Below are 18,805 nucleotides of genomic sequence, written 5' to 3'. Positions count from 1 at the left end.
TCACAGTGAATTAATTAGTGCACCTCATATTTCATTATTGTTTTCAGTTCAGTAAATGATTATTCACTAAGAAATAATAACACCAATCAAATAATAAATCATTTTCTATTATTCATCAATAATTAAGTAAATTCATTCATGCATATAAATATTGGTCCTCATGCCCGTCTTATGTAATAAGTTATAACGTAAATATAATAACATTTATTTTGTTTTATGTCAAATAAATAATTCTTATAATTATAAAAAATCCACACAGAAGACCTTATGAATTGGTGTTCTTCTTGCACATGATAATATGGGTTTAAATAAATAATGTCAGTTAATAAATAATTGATAATACTGAATAAAATTATTTCTAATTTATGTAATTGTGGCTGTAGTAAGGTTGTTGGCGGCTTTCATAAACTGGATTCAAATAATATGTGTTTTGCGGTGAGAAAAGTTGTCTCTGGTCATTGCCGTAGCTACGAGTCACGGGGACAGTTCTGGAATATATCGGTTGCTGAGTAATAGTTTTCATAATTCCTTGACTCTTTTTCCTTCCAGTTTCCATTCTTACCCTGAAATAATTATTTAGAACATAATTCAACAAGATAATTTCCTTTGTGATAATTCAAAATTAAAACTGATGGATGACAAAGCGTTGAGAAAAATATTAAAAAGAATCTTTTGTTATCTAGTACCTACCTTGAAATATTATATTTTAGTATTTTTATTCTTTACTTTTGCAGGCCATTTTTGAGAGTGGAACTAAGCAAGTAGTGTTATTATTTTTCACAGGTATCAACTAATTTCAAATAATATTTTTAACAGAGGTGCCTACTTACTGACATAGAAAACACAGCTATTGATTTTTTTCATACCTGTAGCCTCTCTCGTCAGCGATATAATGCACAATTTGGGCTTTACCGAAGGGATCAACGTATCCATAGCTTCCGGTTACCGTCCCATTGGGATGGCGCTCTTCTTCACGGAACTGAGTGTTTCCTGTTTCCGCATCATCCACATCATATCCAAAAGCGTAAGTACCTGGACCTGTGGATATAAAACGATAATAGTTAAAATGACCCGATAGCAAACTTAGTATGTTTTATTTTGTAAGTGGAGACAGTTGACGAAATGTTCCCGTGAGCACCTAGGCAATAGGCCCATTATGCTATCTCCCATTTTACCTCATTCCTTTAACAGTAACCCAGTCCCTTTTATAAAGTTCACCAGGGTTGTCATTGGATATGTGGCTATGTTTTCTGGCTTTACAATTAGTAGATAAATATTAATACATACAACTTAATATCTTCGAATGGCTATTAATATTTTTCATTTATGTACAGAATGCAATACTATGGTGGTTGCAAGTTCCCCCCTTCTGCTATATATTTATATTAACTTAAATAATTATAATTTTTTGTATTTCTTTGGCATTCACTATGTAACAATTTCTAGACATTTTTTGTTTTTACATTGTGAATAATAAAACTCATTAAATAATTATAAATGAAACAAGAGTATTTAAGTGATACAGCAATTTAATTTAAGATACAAAAATTTTAGTGAGGTTGCTTAAAAAATCAGTATTCAACCCATTGACAAAAATACAAAGACTCGTTATGTTCATATTAATCGAACAAAAAATATAGCACGTTCCTAAGAATAGCCACAATGAATTTGTGTGAATGAATAAAATGGTTACAAATATCCTACATAGCTAAATGAACGAAAAACGGCATTCAAGGATTTGTGTACGGGTGAATCGGCTATATTATTATGAACGCCCCTCTTTTCTCTTGCCTCCTTGTGATACCAGTTGCGAGCTTAAAGAGGCCCACAGACGGGCGAGCATGTTCGCTGCAAGCATGAGCATTTTTGTATCGTCGTCATGCTCAGACTGCACACGCTCGTCCGTCAGTGGGCTGCTTTTACTCTCATTCTCGAATAACAAACGAGCGAGCAGATTAGTAGAATATGACGTACTGACACTAAGTTGTCCTTCATACTCTTATGTGTTTCTGCATTTGCTGTCTTACTTTATTTTATTCAAAAGCCTTGTTAATAATTGTATTTATTGAAATAATAAGTGATTTTTGAGTACATGCAAATGGAAAGAAACTCCATCATATTTGGTTTTTGCTCGAGAATGATTTGTGCACATCTCAAAAGAACAGGAAGGCATTTTTTCACAAAAAAGAGCCTAGAGTGACTCGTTTGTGGCAGCCGGTGACCGCTTGTCTAACCGACGGGCTTTTGTGCGATATTAAATGCAGTAAATCACCAGTTTGTCCATTAGACCCAGTTCAGTGCAATCACGCGCGTTGTCTTAGTAACCTATCTTCCCTTTTAATTCATCTAAGATTCAAGTATAATTAAATGTGTTCACCGATAAAGTGTTGAGTACCTCATACAAGATGCAATACAAAAACGTTAAGTGTCCCGCGCCACCTCACAAAATTTATTTGTCCCAACTCATTGTCTTCGTATTACTACAACTGAGGTGGTGAGGTGGTTGGTGTATTGGCACTACATTTTATGTATGGGACATTTTTGTATCAGAGCCGTAAGGTGGTGAGGTGAGCCATGCGGGACATATGTAGTGCAACTTGAATGAGGGACCTTGAACATCTCGTTTCTATTTCTTTAATGAGGTAGATATGTTTGATATTTTTAAATGTGTTACTGTTTTTTTTTTTTAATTAACACAGTGATAACAAATATACATATTGATGGAAGTAAGTAAGATCATCAGTAAGTGCACAGCAGACAGAGGGTTAACATTAAAGGTGTACAACATTATGCTATCTCAAATGATCTGCATAAGGGTAAATATATAATATTTGTTTCATGCTGTTTATTAATACCTCCCTAATTGAGAACAACTCGTGTTTATGGAGAGACGAGTTTTACACTTAGGACGGGTTGTTTCGGAGAATTTGAACAATTCATCAAATTTCAACTTTCATTTTCAAGTTCTGTGAAAGATTTTTTAAAGTTCTGTTTTAATTTCAGTTTTGTCAAGCACCTAGCCTATAATGATATAATAACAGAACTTGAATAGGACTTTCACATAACCCGGAAATGAACGTTGAAATTTGATGAATTGTTCAAATTCTCCGAAACAACCCGTCCTTAGACATAATGGACGCTTGGAATTTTAGATGAAATATATTATGTCTACAGACATAACAAAGGATTTGGGAATTTCTTCAGCCATCAGATCCTCTTCCATACCTACTTATTGAATTAATCAAGTGTAAAGTTCAATATTATTCCTGCAAGTCTAAGTAGGTACCTACCTATCCTACCTAAAACACCAAGAATGTAGATTAAATTTGTAGCAAAAGTTTATTAAACCACCTAAATTAAACTATTGTACTTGCATCAAAATGCACTTGACCTAAGTGATAAAGGAGCATTATTCTTATTGGTTAGTTTTTTGTCGTCAAACCATATTCTCCATAGTAATGCAGGTTATGAAACGGTAAAATGCAATAACGGGCGAAGCGATGCTGACATTTTATGCAGTGTTATTCAATAAAAGAGGTTAAAGTTAAGAATTAAAAACGTCTGGACTCTCGACGCCGCCATACAAAATACAGCGCCTATGAAATAAGACGAAGATTTTTGTGACTCGTGACGTCATACAGACAAACCAAAGATTTGGTGCCTTTTGGGAAGACCCAAAAAATTTAAACTTTGAAAGTTATTTTTACTTAAAAATACATGTACCTACTGGTATTTATGTTAGAGGTTTATTAAAGAAATAATAAAAATTAATTAATTATTTTCTATTTTCGACCTAGTTGCGCTATCTCTTCGGCTAGCCAGTACCCAATTTTATGATTTTTAGGTTTGACAGAGGATTGAACCTTCCTCTCCGTGGACTGACTAAAATAATTGAACGGGGCTAATCACCTAAGCCAAATCCCAATTGGATAGGACCGAGATTTATTTGGTATATTAACTGCTGTAAATTTTCAAATATAATGACATCCAATTTCAGAGAAATGCGTATATGACCGCTTGTGTAATGTGTATGGGTGATGGCCATCAAAAGTTGTTAGAATGCATTGTCATCTACAAATAGTCTATCTGCCGAGTTTCAGCTAGATCAAATATCGGGAGGGTGGGTTATTTTCCTCTTCCTAGTATCCAATCCATTCATTTATTAATTTATTCATTCTTTCAAGAAAAAATCAGATTGATGTAATTTAAAAACATGACTACTTACTCTCCAAAATGTGTAATAATGGAATGATGAAATATGTACATATTTATAATTACCTTCTGGTTCCCGATAATTATAACTGCTCCAGTCGGCCAGGCTGAGCTTGGCCTGACGATTGTCTGTTCCTCTTTGCCTGTGGATTTGTTGTTGTGGAACGATGTAGGAGAGTGATTCAGGAATTGCAACCATTAATAAAATTTGTACCTGGAACAAAATTACACAATTCATATACCTAGGTAGTAAACGTCGAATTTGAAACATTTTTCATTGATTGAAACACATAATAGGTATTAATTTCGGTTGTCCGTCGTGTGCGTTATTCCTGCATGATATTGTTCACGTTCAATGAACTCAAATTTTGTTTGAATTTAAGTGTCGTTTTCAAAATTGGAACTGCTGGTGTGAAGAATAATAATTCCCAATTTTTTGTTTGCTTTAGTATGTGTTAGGGAAGTAAGAGCTTCACAGATGCACTCATAGAGGGCAGTGCATAGAGCTTGCGTGGAAGTCCGCAAGATGGCAGCTAGTGGCCAGTAGTCGCCAGGGCCAGTGGGAATGTTCCCAGACAAACTTACTGTTTCAGATCTCAATTAGCCAGCTTCTAGTTAGGTCGACTATCGAGTCACCATTGTAATACGCGAAGTATTAATAAATCCCTGATTTATCACAAGGAACCAATTGTTTATAATCTCCTTCCACGTCGAGTTGGAGAACTGTTTGTGGGAACACAACAGTATGATTTGTGTTTCTTCAGGAAGTTTTATGAAACTTGCTTAATTATTCTGATTTTTAATAATGAAACATTATTTTTAAGAGTATTACAATTTTTTTTAAATTGTTTTGTTTCCAGATAAAAACGCATTATTTTTAGTTTCTCAAATAAAATATTCTATCTAAATACGTAGTTGAAGTACCTACCTGAATACTCCAAAAACAGCGTATTTAAAAATATTTTAACTGATTATTTGCGATATTATAGGTTGACATGCGCATATTCCACATTAATCATGTTGTCGATAAATTTTCACCAATTTCCGGCAAATACCGGGTGTTTTTTAACATCTTATTTTATTTTAATCTATCTTAGATATAAAGTATAAAAGAAAAAAAACTTATTTTTAATACATAAAAACTTTATTCGTTTATTATAAAGTTTTCATGTATTAAAGTACCTAGATAATTTTTGCTATCACATTGTTTTTCCACTAAATTAAAAATGTGGTAATTTATTTATTAAAGCCCTTTTAGGGTCTATTACATAGCAGTTGTAAAAATTACATAGTATTTATTGTACGTAACTGAACTGCCTCGGTAACAATCTTTTGTATTGGTTAAGTGATAAATTGAAGAGTCCACTGATTAATTATTTCTCTCCGTTAGTATTCTGGCCAATAAGGAGTACGTATAAACTATACTTCATTTTTTATAAACTAACTGTCAGTAAACAAACTACTTTCAATCAGATTATGGCATGCTATACATCTCGTGAGGGACATCGAACACTTTTTGTCTGTATGAATCGAACTCACATACTTACTTCATCATATCATTACTATTATTTTTATTATGAAAAATGTATTTTTCTGATATTTTATCTGTATAATACAAATGAGGAGGTTCTCCAAAGAATCGAAGGAGGGAGGCACCTGCTCAGGACCTTGTCCGAAAGGCGTGCAAGATGGATCGGCCATGTTATACGACAAGAAGGCCTCTTGCATGTCATAATGGAGGGTATGACCGAGGGGACCAACTCTAGGGGACGCCCACGCCGAGAGTACCTGGAGGACCTGCTGGTGGACGTGCGCTGCTCATCATATGCAGAAGTCAAAAGAGCCGCACAAGACAGGGAAGAATGGAAGAGGAGATTAGATGAAATTGCTGCAAACCAATCCCAGGATTGAAACCAGAGAGAGAATACAATATGGCTTCTTTAACTATATATTATCAAAATGTACGAGGACTGCGCACAAAAACGCATGATTTTCTAAGGGCTGTTCTAAACAATGACTTTGATATTATCTGTATTTCAGAAACTTGGCTTCTTGATAATATTTGTGATCCGGAGATTTTTGACGACAGATATAATGTTTTTAGGCGTGACAGAAACTATAATCTCACAGGTCAAACATTGGGAGGAGGTGTTCTTATTGCTGTCCAGTCCAAATATAATGTTACTAATCAAACTAGCTGGTCCACACTAGAGGCTGAAGATATATGGGTAACTATTACTTCAACTACCTCTAATAAAAATATTAACATTTGCTGCTCTTACCATCCCCATGGTACGAATCATATTAGAAATCTTAAAGCTCACTTTGAGTCCGCTAGTCAGCTCCGATTGAACTATCCTGATGATGACTTTCTTCTGGTAGGTGATTATAACATTTCTAGACTTATCTGGAATCTAAATTCTGAAAGACAGATGATACCACAAATACCTGTTGACGAAGCCAGCTTTACTGTTATAGACTTTTTTTATCTCTTTGTGACTTTTTTCAATACAATAAAATCTTAAATGTAAATCAACGTGTTCTTGACCTAGCCATTAGCAACATGAACTGCTCATTACTACCTTGCATTCCTCCCTTTTAACCGAAGATTTGCATCACAAATCTTTCAAAATAGAAATAAGACTAAAAAACGAACCTTGCTCAATACATCAACCACGACAAGTCTTATTATTTAATTCAGCTGACTACGTCAATAAATGTTGTAAGGATATTTATTACCCGTTCCTGAAGATTTGAATCCAGGGATTCAATTCTAATTATTACATCAGAAACAGGTATACTGTGAAATATTAAGAGTTTCATCTAGAGTTGTTGTTGAAACAGGAGAATTTATCTGAGTCAGCTAAATAAACACTGTTGAATTTTACAATTTAACAATACTATCAGTAGCACCATTAATATTCTCGGGAAATCAAATCATCTCCTTTCTTATTAACATTATTTATTATGGAGCTTCGAATGTTATTTATACAATTACGGTAGCAGGTCATGGAATTTTTTTTACATTATGTTTTTAAATTCTTTATAATCAGAAGTTTTTTGACATAAGTTATATTTTTTATGTTTAGGTTTTTTGGTGATTAGAAGATATATAAGTTCTTTGGAGTACCACTTTGGATAGGTGTTCCTACATTTCATGGTTAGAATAAACATGCTAATGGCCTTTTCCAAAAACAGAATAGAAATTATTAGTAACTGTATCGATATCAACATATTGCATAGACGGCCAATCAAATAATAGAATTAATTATATATAATTAATTAATAATACAATAAAAATTAAGCCTTGGATTACTGTAGGACTAATAGTCTCTATTAAACAAAGAGATGTTAAATTATCAAAAAGCCTGTCAAAAAAATAACACAAGAATTATGCCTTTTATGAAAATGAAATATTTAATGTATAGAAATTTACTAAATAGGTTAATAAGAAATTGTAAAAAGAAGTATTTATTATGTTGAACAAATTGATGGTGCAAAAAATGATACCAAAAAAACGTGGAATATTATTGACAAAATCACGAACAAAAAAAAAGTATCAACCGATGTCAATGAGATTATAATAAATGAAAATATTATAACTAACAAATCGGCTATTGCAGAAAACTTTAACAACTTTTTTACAAACGTAGTAGATCAAGTACTTGAATCTTCTAGGGCCGTCTGTTTCAACGCTAGCTATAGTAAAAGTAAGAGTAAAAGTAAATGCTAAAGTTAAATTTCACCAAAATGCGTTTTTCAATCAATTTAACTCCTGGTTTTACGTCACTTTTAACTTTTGTTTTAACTTCCCGAAATCCGAGAGTTACTCGCGAGTTATTGGCGATTCTCGAGTTACTCCGCCATTTTGGCATATTTGACAGTTCTATACGTAAGGTTCTTCTGTTGAGTGTTGTTACGAAACGATTATTAATCATGATTAATATTATCGAAGATGACAGTAGTGAAGATGAATTCGTCATGCAAAATGTTTTACAGTGAAAGCCAAAAACATTTCGACCCCGTGTTAATAATATGGTCATTTGGGATGATTCCGAATTTTTGGCACGGTATCGCATGTCGAAAGAGCTTGCAAAAGCTTGTGACGGATCAAATTGAGGGAGATATTACGACTACTAGAAAGTAAATTATATTTTTTTTCCGTGTAATATCGTATATATTATAACAGGTCGTCATTTATTTTTAAATACCCACAGAAATATTTTTCTAGGAACAAAACAATGTAATAAAAGTATATCTTTTTTCATAAACTTTGGTATATAACTTATTATTATATTAAACCCTGTATATAATGTTTCAATATACATATTATAATTGAAAAGAAACTATGTAATAAATATATAACTTTTTTTACAAAGTTTGGTTGGAATTATTAATCAAAGGAATCTAGCCCCTCCAATACTCTCAAGAAATTATTCCTAAAACTATAAATCGATCTTCATCATGTAAGAAAAAATTAAATTCTGAAATAAAAAATTCGAACACAATAACAAACAAGAAGTCAGAAGAGGTTATAATGACGCACAACAAACTTCTGTATTTTGACACTATTTGACAGTCACTTAACCAGAGATCATATTTAATCTTCGGTGTGGCCGTACCAAAAAATAATGCCGTGCGTTTTTCCACGTAATTTCGATGAATATTCTGCTTTTTAGACTGGCCACACTAGTAACTGTTACTTTTGCATAAAGGCACTTGAAACAGCGCGCGGTCCGATTTAACATCCTTGTTACTTTAACTGACAGTTAAATTTTTAACTTAGCTCACGATTTAGCATTCTGTTGAAACAGACGGCCCCTAGTAAAATTGATAATACAATACCCATAGACTCATCTTTACACTTAGTCTACTAACGATTCAATTAACTCCTTAGAATATTTTTCACCCATCACAACAAATGAAATTGATAAAACATTGACGGTCTAAAATCAAAAAATTCTACAGGAATTGGTGGTTTATCAGGTAACACACTAAAAAAATAAAACATTACATTTTAACTCCATGGCTACATATTTTTAATATATCCTTAAATGAGGGACACTTTCCGGAACAATTAAAAATCTCTATCATAATATCAATTCACAAATCGGGAGAAACGCACATATTAGACAACTACAGACCTATTTCCTTGGTCTCAAACCTCTCAAAAATATTTCTAGACTTAAGAAAAGCTTTTGATACGGTAAATCACAATCTACTTATAAAAAAAAGAATCAAATTGGTTTCATAAATGATTCACTAAAAATTCTTACTAGCTATCTCAAAGACAGAAAACAAAAAACGAAAATAGGGGATTTTTATAGTAGATACTGAAACAGGAATAAAAAATGGAGTACCACAGGGAACTGTGCTTGTTCCAATCCTCTTTCTAATATACATAAACGATTTATGTGATGTTATGATCCCTGGTAAAATTGTATCTTGCGCTGATGATACAGCAATAATAGTGAATGGAATATCCTGGCCTGAAACTTTTTTGAAGGCAACAAAATATATTAAATATATATGTCTCATCATGGCAAAAAGTAATAGACTCTTCTTAAACTATAATAAAACATTTTACCTAACCTTTTATAAAAATAGTAAAAATAAACCCCGCAATAACCTTAAAATTAGAATACATAATGTTAACTGTAATCAAGAAATATGCTCATCTTGCTTTGAACTCAGAAAAGTTGAAAAGATCAAATATTTAGGTATTATTATTGATACAAAATTAAATTGGCAGTCACAAATTAATAATACCGTCTGTAAATTAAGATATCTTACATACACATTTTACAGACTAAAAGAAGTGTTGAAAAACTGAAAAATATTTATTTTTCTTTGGTGCAATCTTCACTCATATACGGAATAATAGGATGGGGTGGTGCGCTTCATGCACATATAAAACCTTTACACATAACTCAAAATTATATCATTAAAGTTATGTATAGTCGGAAAAGAATATTTTCAACAGATGAGTTATACAAAGAATTTAAACTATTCTGTCTCCGTAAACTATTTATTTTGCAAACTATGAAATACATCTTTAAAAACAAAAATAAATTCGAAATAAATTAAAACAGAATCAACATTAGAAATAATAATGTATTTTATACTCCCCAAACGAACACAAAACAAATGCAAACACACTGCAGTTTCATTGGACCTCGTACTTTCAATATTTTACCGAAAAATATAAGTGATTACTAAACTTTCTCAATATTTAAAAGAGTTAAAATTATGGCAGATCGATACAGCAGTTGAAACTCTTTTTATTTAATTTGTATCAATTTATGTTTCTCATAAAATATTCACCATATATTACACTAAACACTTATAACTTCACTATACACTATTGTAAACACTTTTTATACAAACCGCTTAGACAAAATGTAATCTTGTTTTTGTTTTATATGCCCACAGTTTGTTTATTTCTAGGTACAATAATATAATAACTTAAATATATTACCCACGCACAGGCTGCGCCTTAGTGGGTTCTCATTATTTGTATTGATTTATATAATATTGTATGCAGAGATGTGCTTTATTTCAAATAAATCCATTTCAAATGGAAATGCAAAATGCAAAATGGGTATTTTCCATTTTGCATTTTAAATGCTTTTCTAAAAACCATTTTGCATTTTAAATGCTTTTCTCAATGCATTTTCCATTTTAAATGCTTTTTTGCAACATTCTTCCTACTATCTCCACTCATCTTTTTTTCATAAGCCCCAAATATCAGTCGGTCCTCAACCTCGCTATGAGAGATAATTTACACTTGTCAAGTTGCTCCCTGGTAGGAGCCATAAATGAACCTGGTAGGAGCCCTGGCAATTGAGTGATACCATTACAAAAAATACTTATTCAAATAGGTACTGAACATGGGGCCATGACGCTGTAATATTAAATGTTAGATAGAAGTTTCTATGTTTTTACGTTGGCACCATTAGTCCCGCGCAAATTTTTTGTGGTTTCATAATCTGTAGTCGTGGTTTTATGGATTTACCATCATGTAATATGTTTGTTTTACATTGATGTCCATTATTAAATGACAAAATTGTTTGAAAATTCTATAATTATTTTAATTGTTTGACCTGAGAAACCATTTTACATTTTCAATGCATTTTGAAAATAGGTATTTTGCATTTTGCATTTGAAATGCTTTTCTAAAACCCATTTTGTATTTTCAAATGGAAAAGTTTTGACCCATTTCCATTTTGCATTTCAAATGGTTTTGGGTACCCATTTTGCACATCTCTGATTGTATGTAATTAATGTAAAAATTGAGAAAAATAAAAGAATTTAAAAAAAAAGTAGGTAAAAATTTTCGCATCATCAGTTGTTGGATTAAAATTGTATTTACATGTACATCAGAAATAATAACCTCCAGAGGAGGATAATAAACATTAATGGGCACCATGGGGTTCACTACTTTCTTCAATTACTAGTGACTAAGTTAGAAAAACATAAGTCCAAAAATAATAAACATAAATCTAAAAACGTCCCAAGTACACACACACTTTACACGGCAACACGATAAAATACATTTAAACACCATATATACTCATTATGGCAAGCAATCCATTGGTTACGAGGGAAGCAACATATATAATTGCCTCCCAGACGAAATTAAAAATGAAAACAGTATAGGTACATTTAAAAAAAATTGTTCAGTTTTATGCTCAATCAACAAAACAATGAAAGTGAATAATATCGGTTGTAATATATTTATGTGTAATATGTATGTTATTTCTAGAAATAAGTGAAAATGTAATTTTCTTTTATCTAGAATAAAAATAATAAAAAAAGTCTAGAGTCCGGTTATTTGTATTTGGTATAGTGTTATAAATGTAGCTAAATATGTACGTATACCTATAAAGTTTTAAGTTAGACACGGGTGAGGGCCTAGTATGGTCGTATGGTGGTATACGTGTGTTATAAAATATTTACAATATTAACATGTCGATGGATGCATGTATAATTTATATGGTATTATATACCTACCTATAATATAATATTACAAGATTTTAAAATGTTCCAATGGACTTAGTTTAAAATTCGAACCAATGTCAAAGATTTTCTTGCACTGGTCATAAGTAGGTACTTACGTTATTTCTGTCATTAATATATTTATTTATTTGATATCTTTATGTGCAAAAGTTTGGCCAAATAATTACTCACTGAAGAAGTGCACTTGCTGAAGAATTAAGAATAAGAATTATTATGTCGCACCCACACGATTTATTAAATGATTCAGGTAAGTACCTACTTACATGATTTTGTAAGACTCGTATTTTAAGTCAGGCCAGTCCCAAACTAGGTTGGTAGTTAAAAATATATTGTTTGATTAAAAAAGTAGGTCTTAATTATTTTGTATTTATCACTAGGCATGTACATGTAGGTACAGTTAAAAAAATCAACGAACGTAAATCGTTTGATGGTTAGTCAGCAATATTACATAAATACAATCGATTTCAGAAGGAATCGTGGTAAACTTGTTAAATTCGGCTGCAGATATAAGCAATAAAAACTATTTATGTCGTAGGAGATGGTAAGAGATGCATTAGAGTTCCATTTTTCACAATCAAAGTTATGTTTGAAGGTTAGTAAATACGCATAATTACGTAAACTAAAACCCTAAAAACCTATTTTGTGAATGTTTACTTAAACCCCCGACGTAAATTGTTGTCTCCATTGGATATTAAAGTTGAAATCAAGTATTTTTTTTAAGAGCCTTTGCGTGCAGCGGAATTCGAAAAGTTAACCGGAATCATTTAAAAATTAGAAAAAACTACTAATCTTTTGAAAAACGTCGCAAAGGTACCTCTGTAATTACGAAGTTCGATTGATTTTTGATCAATTTAAAATATTCAATTATTTACCTCCAATTTCATGTAAACGTCAATAGATTATATACAAATTAATATCTCGATTATCTTACGTTTAAATGGGTGACCGGGTATGTAATCAAAACGACAATTCAACACACCTCCAAAAAGTGATATAAAGTCATGAAAAGTGATGAAACAAAAATTAGGTTAAATAGGTTACATAAGTAACTATTAAAATTACTTTTTGTTTCTTCACTTTTAATGACTTTATAACACTTTTTATAGGTGTGTTAAATTGTCATTTTGATGAAATATCAGGGAACCGTTTAAATGATGAGAACGTAGAATAAAGAGGAATATCACACCGACTTTATTCAAATATTAAAAATAAGTATTTAAGTAGTCATTTTAAAGTAGATAGGTACATAAATACTTTATGAGCATTTTGAAAATTATTTCTCTAAATCTGGTTCCTTTAAAGTGAGCTTATTAACAATAAGATGTCGAGGAAAATAATTTGTGAAATAGTTCGGCCCTGTTTAAAAGGGATAGCTGGGTATGGGTATCCTATTCCAGAAGTAATAAGCTCTTATTATTAATATGGGCGAGTGGGTGTTCATGAAGTGCTCTCTTCGTGATTTGGCTTTAAGATCAAGAACATTAATTTTGGCAAACAAAAAAATAATATTGGTCTCATGAAATCATTTTAAAAAGACAAATACCAACACAGGTTTTAACGGGATGTCATCTAGGTAAGCTACACACATGTCCTCCTAAGTGAATATTATAACTTTTCTCGATTAATCATTTTACTGTACTATAGTGGATTAGAATTGGTGTTATACAACTGAGGTACACATTTTCTAAATAATTTATTGCGCAGAATACCTACATTGAAGATACAAAATTTTTTACGGGTGGACATCACTAGGTGCTAATAAGGAAGTACATAGGTACGTACTGGACAAAATCATCTCAATTTGATACCATTCCTGAGATAGATACCATCACTCCATATCTGTAGTAATCTTACTCTGTATATTGATCTCTAATTATCACAACATTACCTACACCAGAAATTTGTTTTCAGCTAAGTTTGCCAGTCATGTTTTTGTTCGTGACATGAAAATAAACTTTAAATCAATTTATTGTGTAGTCTGGTAAAGTTAAGTACCTACTCCCAACATTAGTCTCTCCCTAGGTACACGCTAATATAATCAAAGACGAAGAAAACGAATAGTGAATGAAAGTATGCCAATTATTTTTGAAGTTACGTCAACATTTAACTTTTCAATAATAATAATTGTGCGATACTGTAAACAAAAAGAAAAACAACAATGCCCCAATTTTTTAAGTGGCATATTCGTTTTTTACTTGCACGTAATCCATGGAATGAAATTGATTGGGCCATTTTGTAGAGACAATATTGTCTATAATGTTTATTATTATTACAGCAAAAAATAGATTCTTTTTGCTTAACTAATAAGTTTTCACGCCTTGCCCACGTAACTGACGTAACACGAAACAACGGTTGTCGGATCACGGCAAACTGGGGGACGGACTGTTCCCGGGCTACCAGGAATTTTCTTCATTGGGCTCAAGTTTTCCAAACACTTGTCTCTCACTCGTCACTCGTCAAAATAACGATATCCGGAAACCCGTCTTTGAAGTAAGGTCATAACAAACTTGCCTGCTTCGCTTTCCAGCAATGTGGTTTTGATTTAATGGCTTTAGAATATTTTTGAAAAAGTATCTGTGTACAGGCTTGAGCGACATTGCATGGAGCTTTTTTGGATTTTCGTATTGTAATAACAGAAAAAAGACACCTTATATCATCTATGTTCTCGTAAAATCATAAATTTCGCTTTTTCATGTCATTACCTTAATTGAACGATTTCTAATAAGTAATTTTTGGATTTGGGAATGGATTTCAAGGTTTTCCAGACTCCAAGAAAATTGCAGTTTCTTAATTTTTTTGGAATGGAAACAAACGACAAATTATACAACATTGAGGAAAAATGGCGCATTCTGTGACTTCCAAATAATAACAACACAGCAAAGCTCATTAACTAATTATTGATAGTGAAATCTCTAATGTCGTTTGTAACTTCGTTTCACTGATCTGTTTTATCCTGCCATCACATTTGAGAGACAACGAAAGTTAAATTTACATTTTGATATTTTTCGGGCCCTCTTTTAATTACCAGTTCCCCACTGGTGGGTCCTACACACATAGGATACAAGGAACTCAAGAAAAGTAACTGGAGGTCATTGGGCTGTTTTTTTTATTAATCTGTAACAAGTAGGTACCTACCTACACTATACTATCCGATCTTGTATCGAATATATTATTTGTTTCAATTAATCTTACATCACATGGCGTGACAGTTCTGTCACAAATAATGGGGAAAGATTAATTTTTTATTACAACGAGGCGCCTTTAAGATTCCTTATAATTGCGAAAGGTCAGAAAACCACACAGACCGAAGAAAAGATTTACTTGAGATAGTTGGACTGTCCTAAAATGGGAAAATCTTCCAGGTGTAGAGCATAATTTTTTTTTTAAAACTATATCATTTTGTAATGTTTTCTGTGGGCACTAAATAAACTTATAAAATTGATGAATAAAAGAAAGTTCTTCATACCATTCATTACGATCGGCGGCTGGTAAATAAGTCAGATGGGGTAAACAAACCAAGACCGTTGGTTATTTTTATTTTTATGTGAGTACCCCACAAGAGTCACAATCGTCTGTAGCCAGTTAGACTATGTCCAATCTCCAATCGGAGTACATTGTGACGCTGAAGGTAGCGAGGAGGAGAAGGAGATGGGGGAGAGGAAGGTGGGGGAGTACCTAGCAGATTTGATCATCAAACACGACTAAAGTCATTTTAAGCAAAGTTTCAATTCTGAATGGTTGTCTTTCACCAGAGCAATACTGAGAGTATCTCCCACTTTTAATATTAGATACCGAGAGTATCTCCCACTCTGCTTAACAATAGATACCGAGAGTATCTCCCATTCTGGATAACATTAGATACTGAGATACTGATATCTCCCACTCTGGTTAGCATTAGATACTGAGATACTGATATCTCCCACTCTTTCGCAGTTAGATAAAATAGACATGACCAAATTAAAATAATATATTAGGAAAAATCTGTAATTAGAAAGAAAATAAATGTTCTTCCCAATTTTCGGTCATTTTTTTTTCGTCGGAGGTTCAACCGTGGAAAAAACGTACAATACGCGTGTAATTCAAAAAACGTTCTGTCTTGGAAACGACTCTTCATTTTACAAAAGAAAATCACCTGTAATAGAATATTTGTTTTTGTAGAAAGCTTTCAATAGATACTGATATTTACCTTCCTACATGTTTAATAAAAAATAAAACCGTTTAACGAAAGTACGTAAACCTTTTAAAGAACCTTTTTAATTTACCTAAGTGCATATAAATAAAACAACATAACTTGCCTCCTAACTAATTGCATAAATAATGTTATTTCTCTTAGTGGTTTTACTTCGTGCGTTGATGTCTTTAGTAAATAATGTCGTTCTATTATACACAATATTATTTATTTTGCACAAATGATTATACTTAAATACTTAACGAGTGTAATTTGTCTTAAAATACCCATACAAATTATTATTTCACTTACCGTTATATGTGTAAATTTTACGAAACTGGCATTCCTGTAAAATGAACATTACGAACACATGCACGCGCAGAATGTTGAAAATAATACATGGACAGTAATGGCACAGTTAGAAAATTTTGTAAATTTTCGTATGGATACGTATAATTGTTTTATTGTAAATTATTGACAAACAATAATTCTCCACTAATTTAATACATGAGGAAATACGCTCTCGAAACATTTTTTCACGAAGCCACCAAGAATGGTTTTAATTTTAAAACATAGGTATGCCTACTTTAATTATCATTATTATTCACCTGTCATCATTCATTTAGCATACCTAGCACTTGTGAAATCCCCTGATCAATATCTTGGCTAATACATGGCAACTAACAATAATAACAGTAACGTGGTAGTTAAATTTGTTAATAAGTACCTACTCTGATTTGGTTAAGTGCACTCATTACATCACTATTCGCATAGATTAAATTTCATAACGGATATTAATTTTATCTTGTTGTGATTGAAACATTCCGTAAAAAGTCGATTATCCAAATTATGTCGACTTACGTGAAAGTAGGAACTTTAAAAAATTATTTAACTTCAATTATAGAGCATGTTTTTAATCTTTCTTTGAGCGATTGCATGCATATTTGAACGTTTGCTATAATCAAGAAATCTTTTAAAGGAAATACAATTTCTTTCTCACAAATTTAATTGACTTATTTCATATTATATGTCTCAGTAAAGGTAAAGTGAGGAAATCCATAATTGGCTTTATTTTACTAAATAATACTTATGTACAAACTGATTAAATGTAAACTGTCGATTTCCCGAAAATGAACAAATAAATAAATAATATTTACTTACGTAGGAAAAAAAAAACAATTTTAATGTTATATTTTCATAGGTAGGTAAATAATTAGGTACAAAATTGAAGTCGTTGGTGAATTAGGTAGGTACCTGCCTAAGAGCTAAAACAATGTCCATTTGTTCAGTAAATCAAAAAGGTACCTAAATAAAATTAGATGTTTTTTTAATGGTGACCTTGATAGGCTACAAATATTAAAAAAATAGATATCCAATAAATTTATCTTTCAGTCAAAACGACATTTTTTCATACCCTAACTAGGTATTCTAACAATTTTAAAATTAAGTCAATTATACTGAAGAATAGTGTATAAATTAAGTACCTATTTAAAATGAATGCTATTAAAAGTGGTAGGATTTATGTTTTATCAGTTATTATGAATACATCGGAAAATCGTAAACTAACACGGAACTGTTAGTTATGATGGTAGCGAATTGCACATATATTATTATTGAGTTAGTTGAATTATGAGGGATCCTTTAGCATAAATGGTACTTACGGGTAGAAAAAATCGATAATTCACTCCGAATAACTTTCTCGTCATTTTGCAAGGGATTCAAAGACAATAATTATTGTTATAATAATGAATATCACTATATTTTTGAGCTATCGGAAAAGTAGTGCTTCGGTAAGATGCTATAATTTGTTTGCAACACAAATGAGGATGTTTGTCTTGAGAAGGTGCGTGTGGAAGTGATCCTCTCGAGAGGAAGTAATGGCGATGTAATCGATGCGACTAACTAACGCGGTGTGATAATCCCAACCTGCACATACAGAACTTATGTTGCTCTGGCTTCCTCATAGGGAGGATATTGTGGGCTAATATCAACAGAGGCGTAGTTAAAGAAATTTCAAACTTATGTAATCCAAAAAACTTCACACGTTGACATGCATATATAATGCAAGAGGTTCACAATTTAAGGGGTGAATTTAACATAGTTCCTACCAGCTTCCACATAAAAAACATGTTGGTAATGTGTACCATATTATGTAGTCTTAAATATACTTAGATAAACTAACGAAGTGCATACGTATTGTAATACAGATCATTAGTATCAGTGATTTAATTAATGATGTGATGCAAAGGGTATATCATTAAAATGTTTTAATGACTGGGCGGTCTGGGCACAATTTTTCGTTATACGGCCATATTTTATCTACAGTAAATATTATATGATATCTACTGTTGAGAGTGTTGAGAAATGCCATGTTATACCAAGTGTGATATCTAGATTAGGTTAGCT

General features: G+C 31.9%; 1 protein-coding gene across 2 annotated transcripts; it reads right to left on the bottom strand.

Annotated features, from left to right (window-relative positions):
* Nucleotides 1-149: 149 nt before the first annotated feature.
* On the bottom strand, nucleotides 150-18,289 carry LOC149426814 (uncharacterized). Of its 2 annotated transcripts, none has more exons than XM_089638638.1 (4): nucleotides 18,061-18,289; nucleotides 4,279-4,426; nucleotides 867-1,038; nucleotides 150-563 (listed from the first exon to the last, which is right to left on the bottom strand). In XM_089638638.1, the coding sequence occupies exons 1-4, from the start codon at nucleotides 18,103-18,105 to the stop codon at nucleotides 359-361; spliced, it is 570 nt and encodes a 189-aa protein (XP_089494764.1). In that variant the 5' UTR covers nucleotides 18,106-18,289; the 3' UTR covers nucleotides 150-358. The 2 variants fall into 2 exon arrangements, with proteins under 2 accessions (XP_089494764.1, XP_089494773.1); XM_089638647.1 differs by having other exon boundaries at nucleotides 444-563; nucleotides 913-1,038.
* Between the last annotated feature and the right edge of the window lie 516 nt (nucleotides 18,290-18,805).

The sequence above is a fragment of the Hesperophylax consimilis genome, chromosome 1 (genome assembly GCF_061612785.1).
Source record: "Hesperophylax consimilis isolate HC1 chromosome 1, BYU_Hcon_1.0, whole genome shotgun sequence".
NCBI lineage: Eukaryota > Metazoa > Arthropoda > Insecta > Trichoptera > Limnephilidae > Hesperophylax > Hesperophylax consimilis.
The sequence above is the reverse complement of the archived record's forward strand: the minus strand, read 5'-3'. Positions and strand labels throughout refer to the sequence as shown.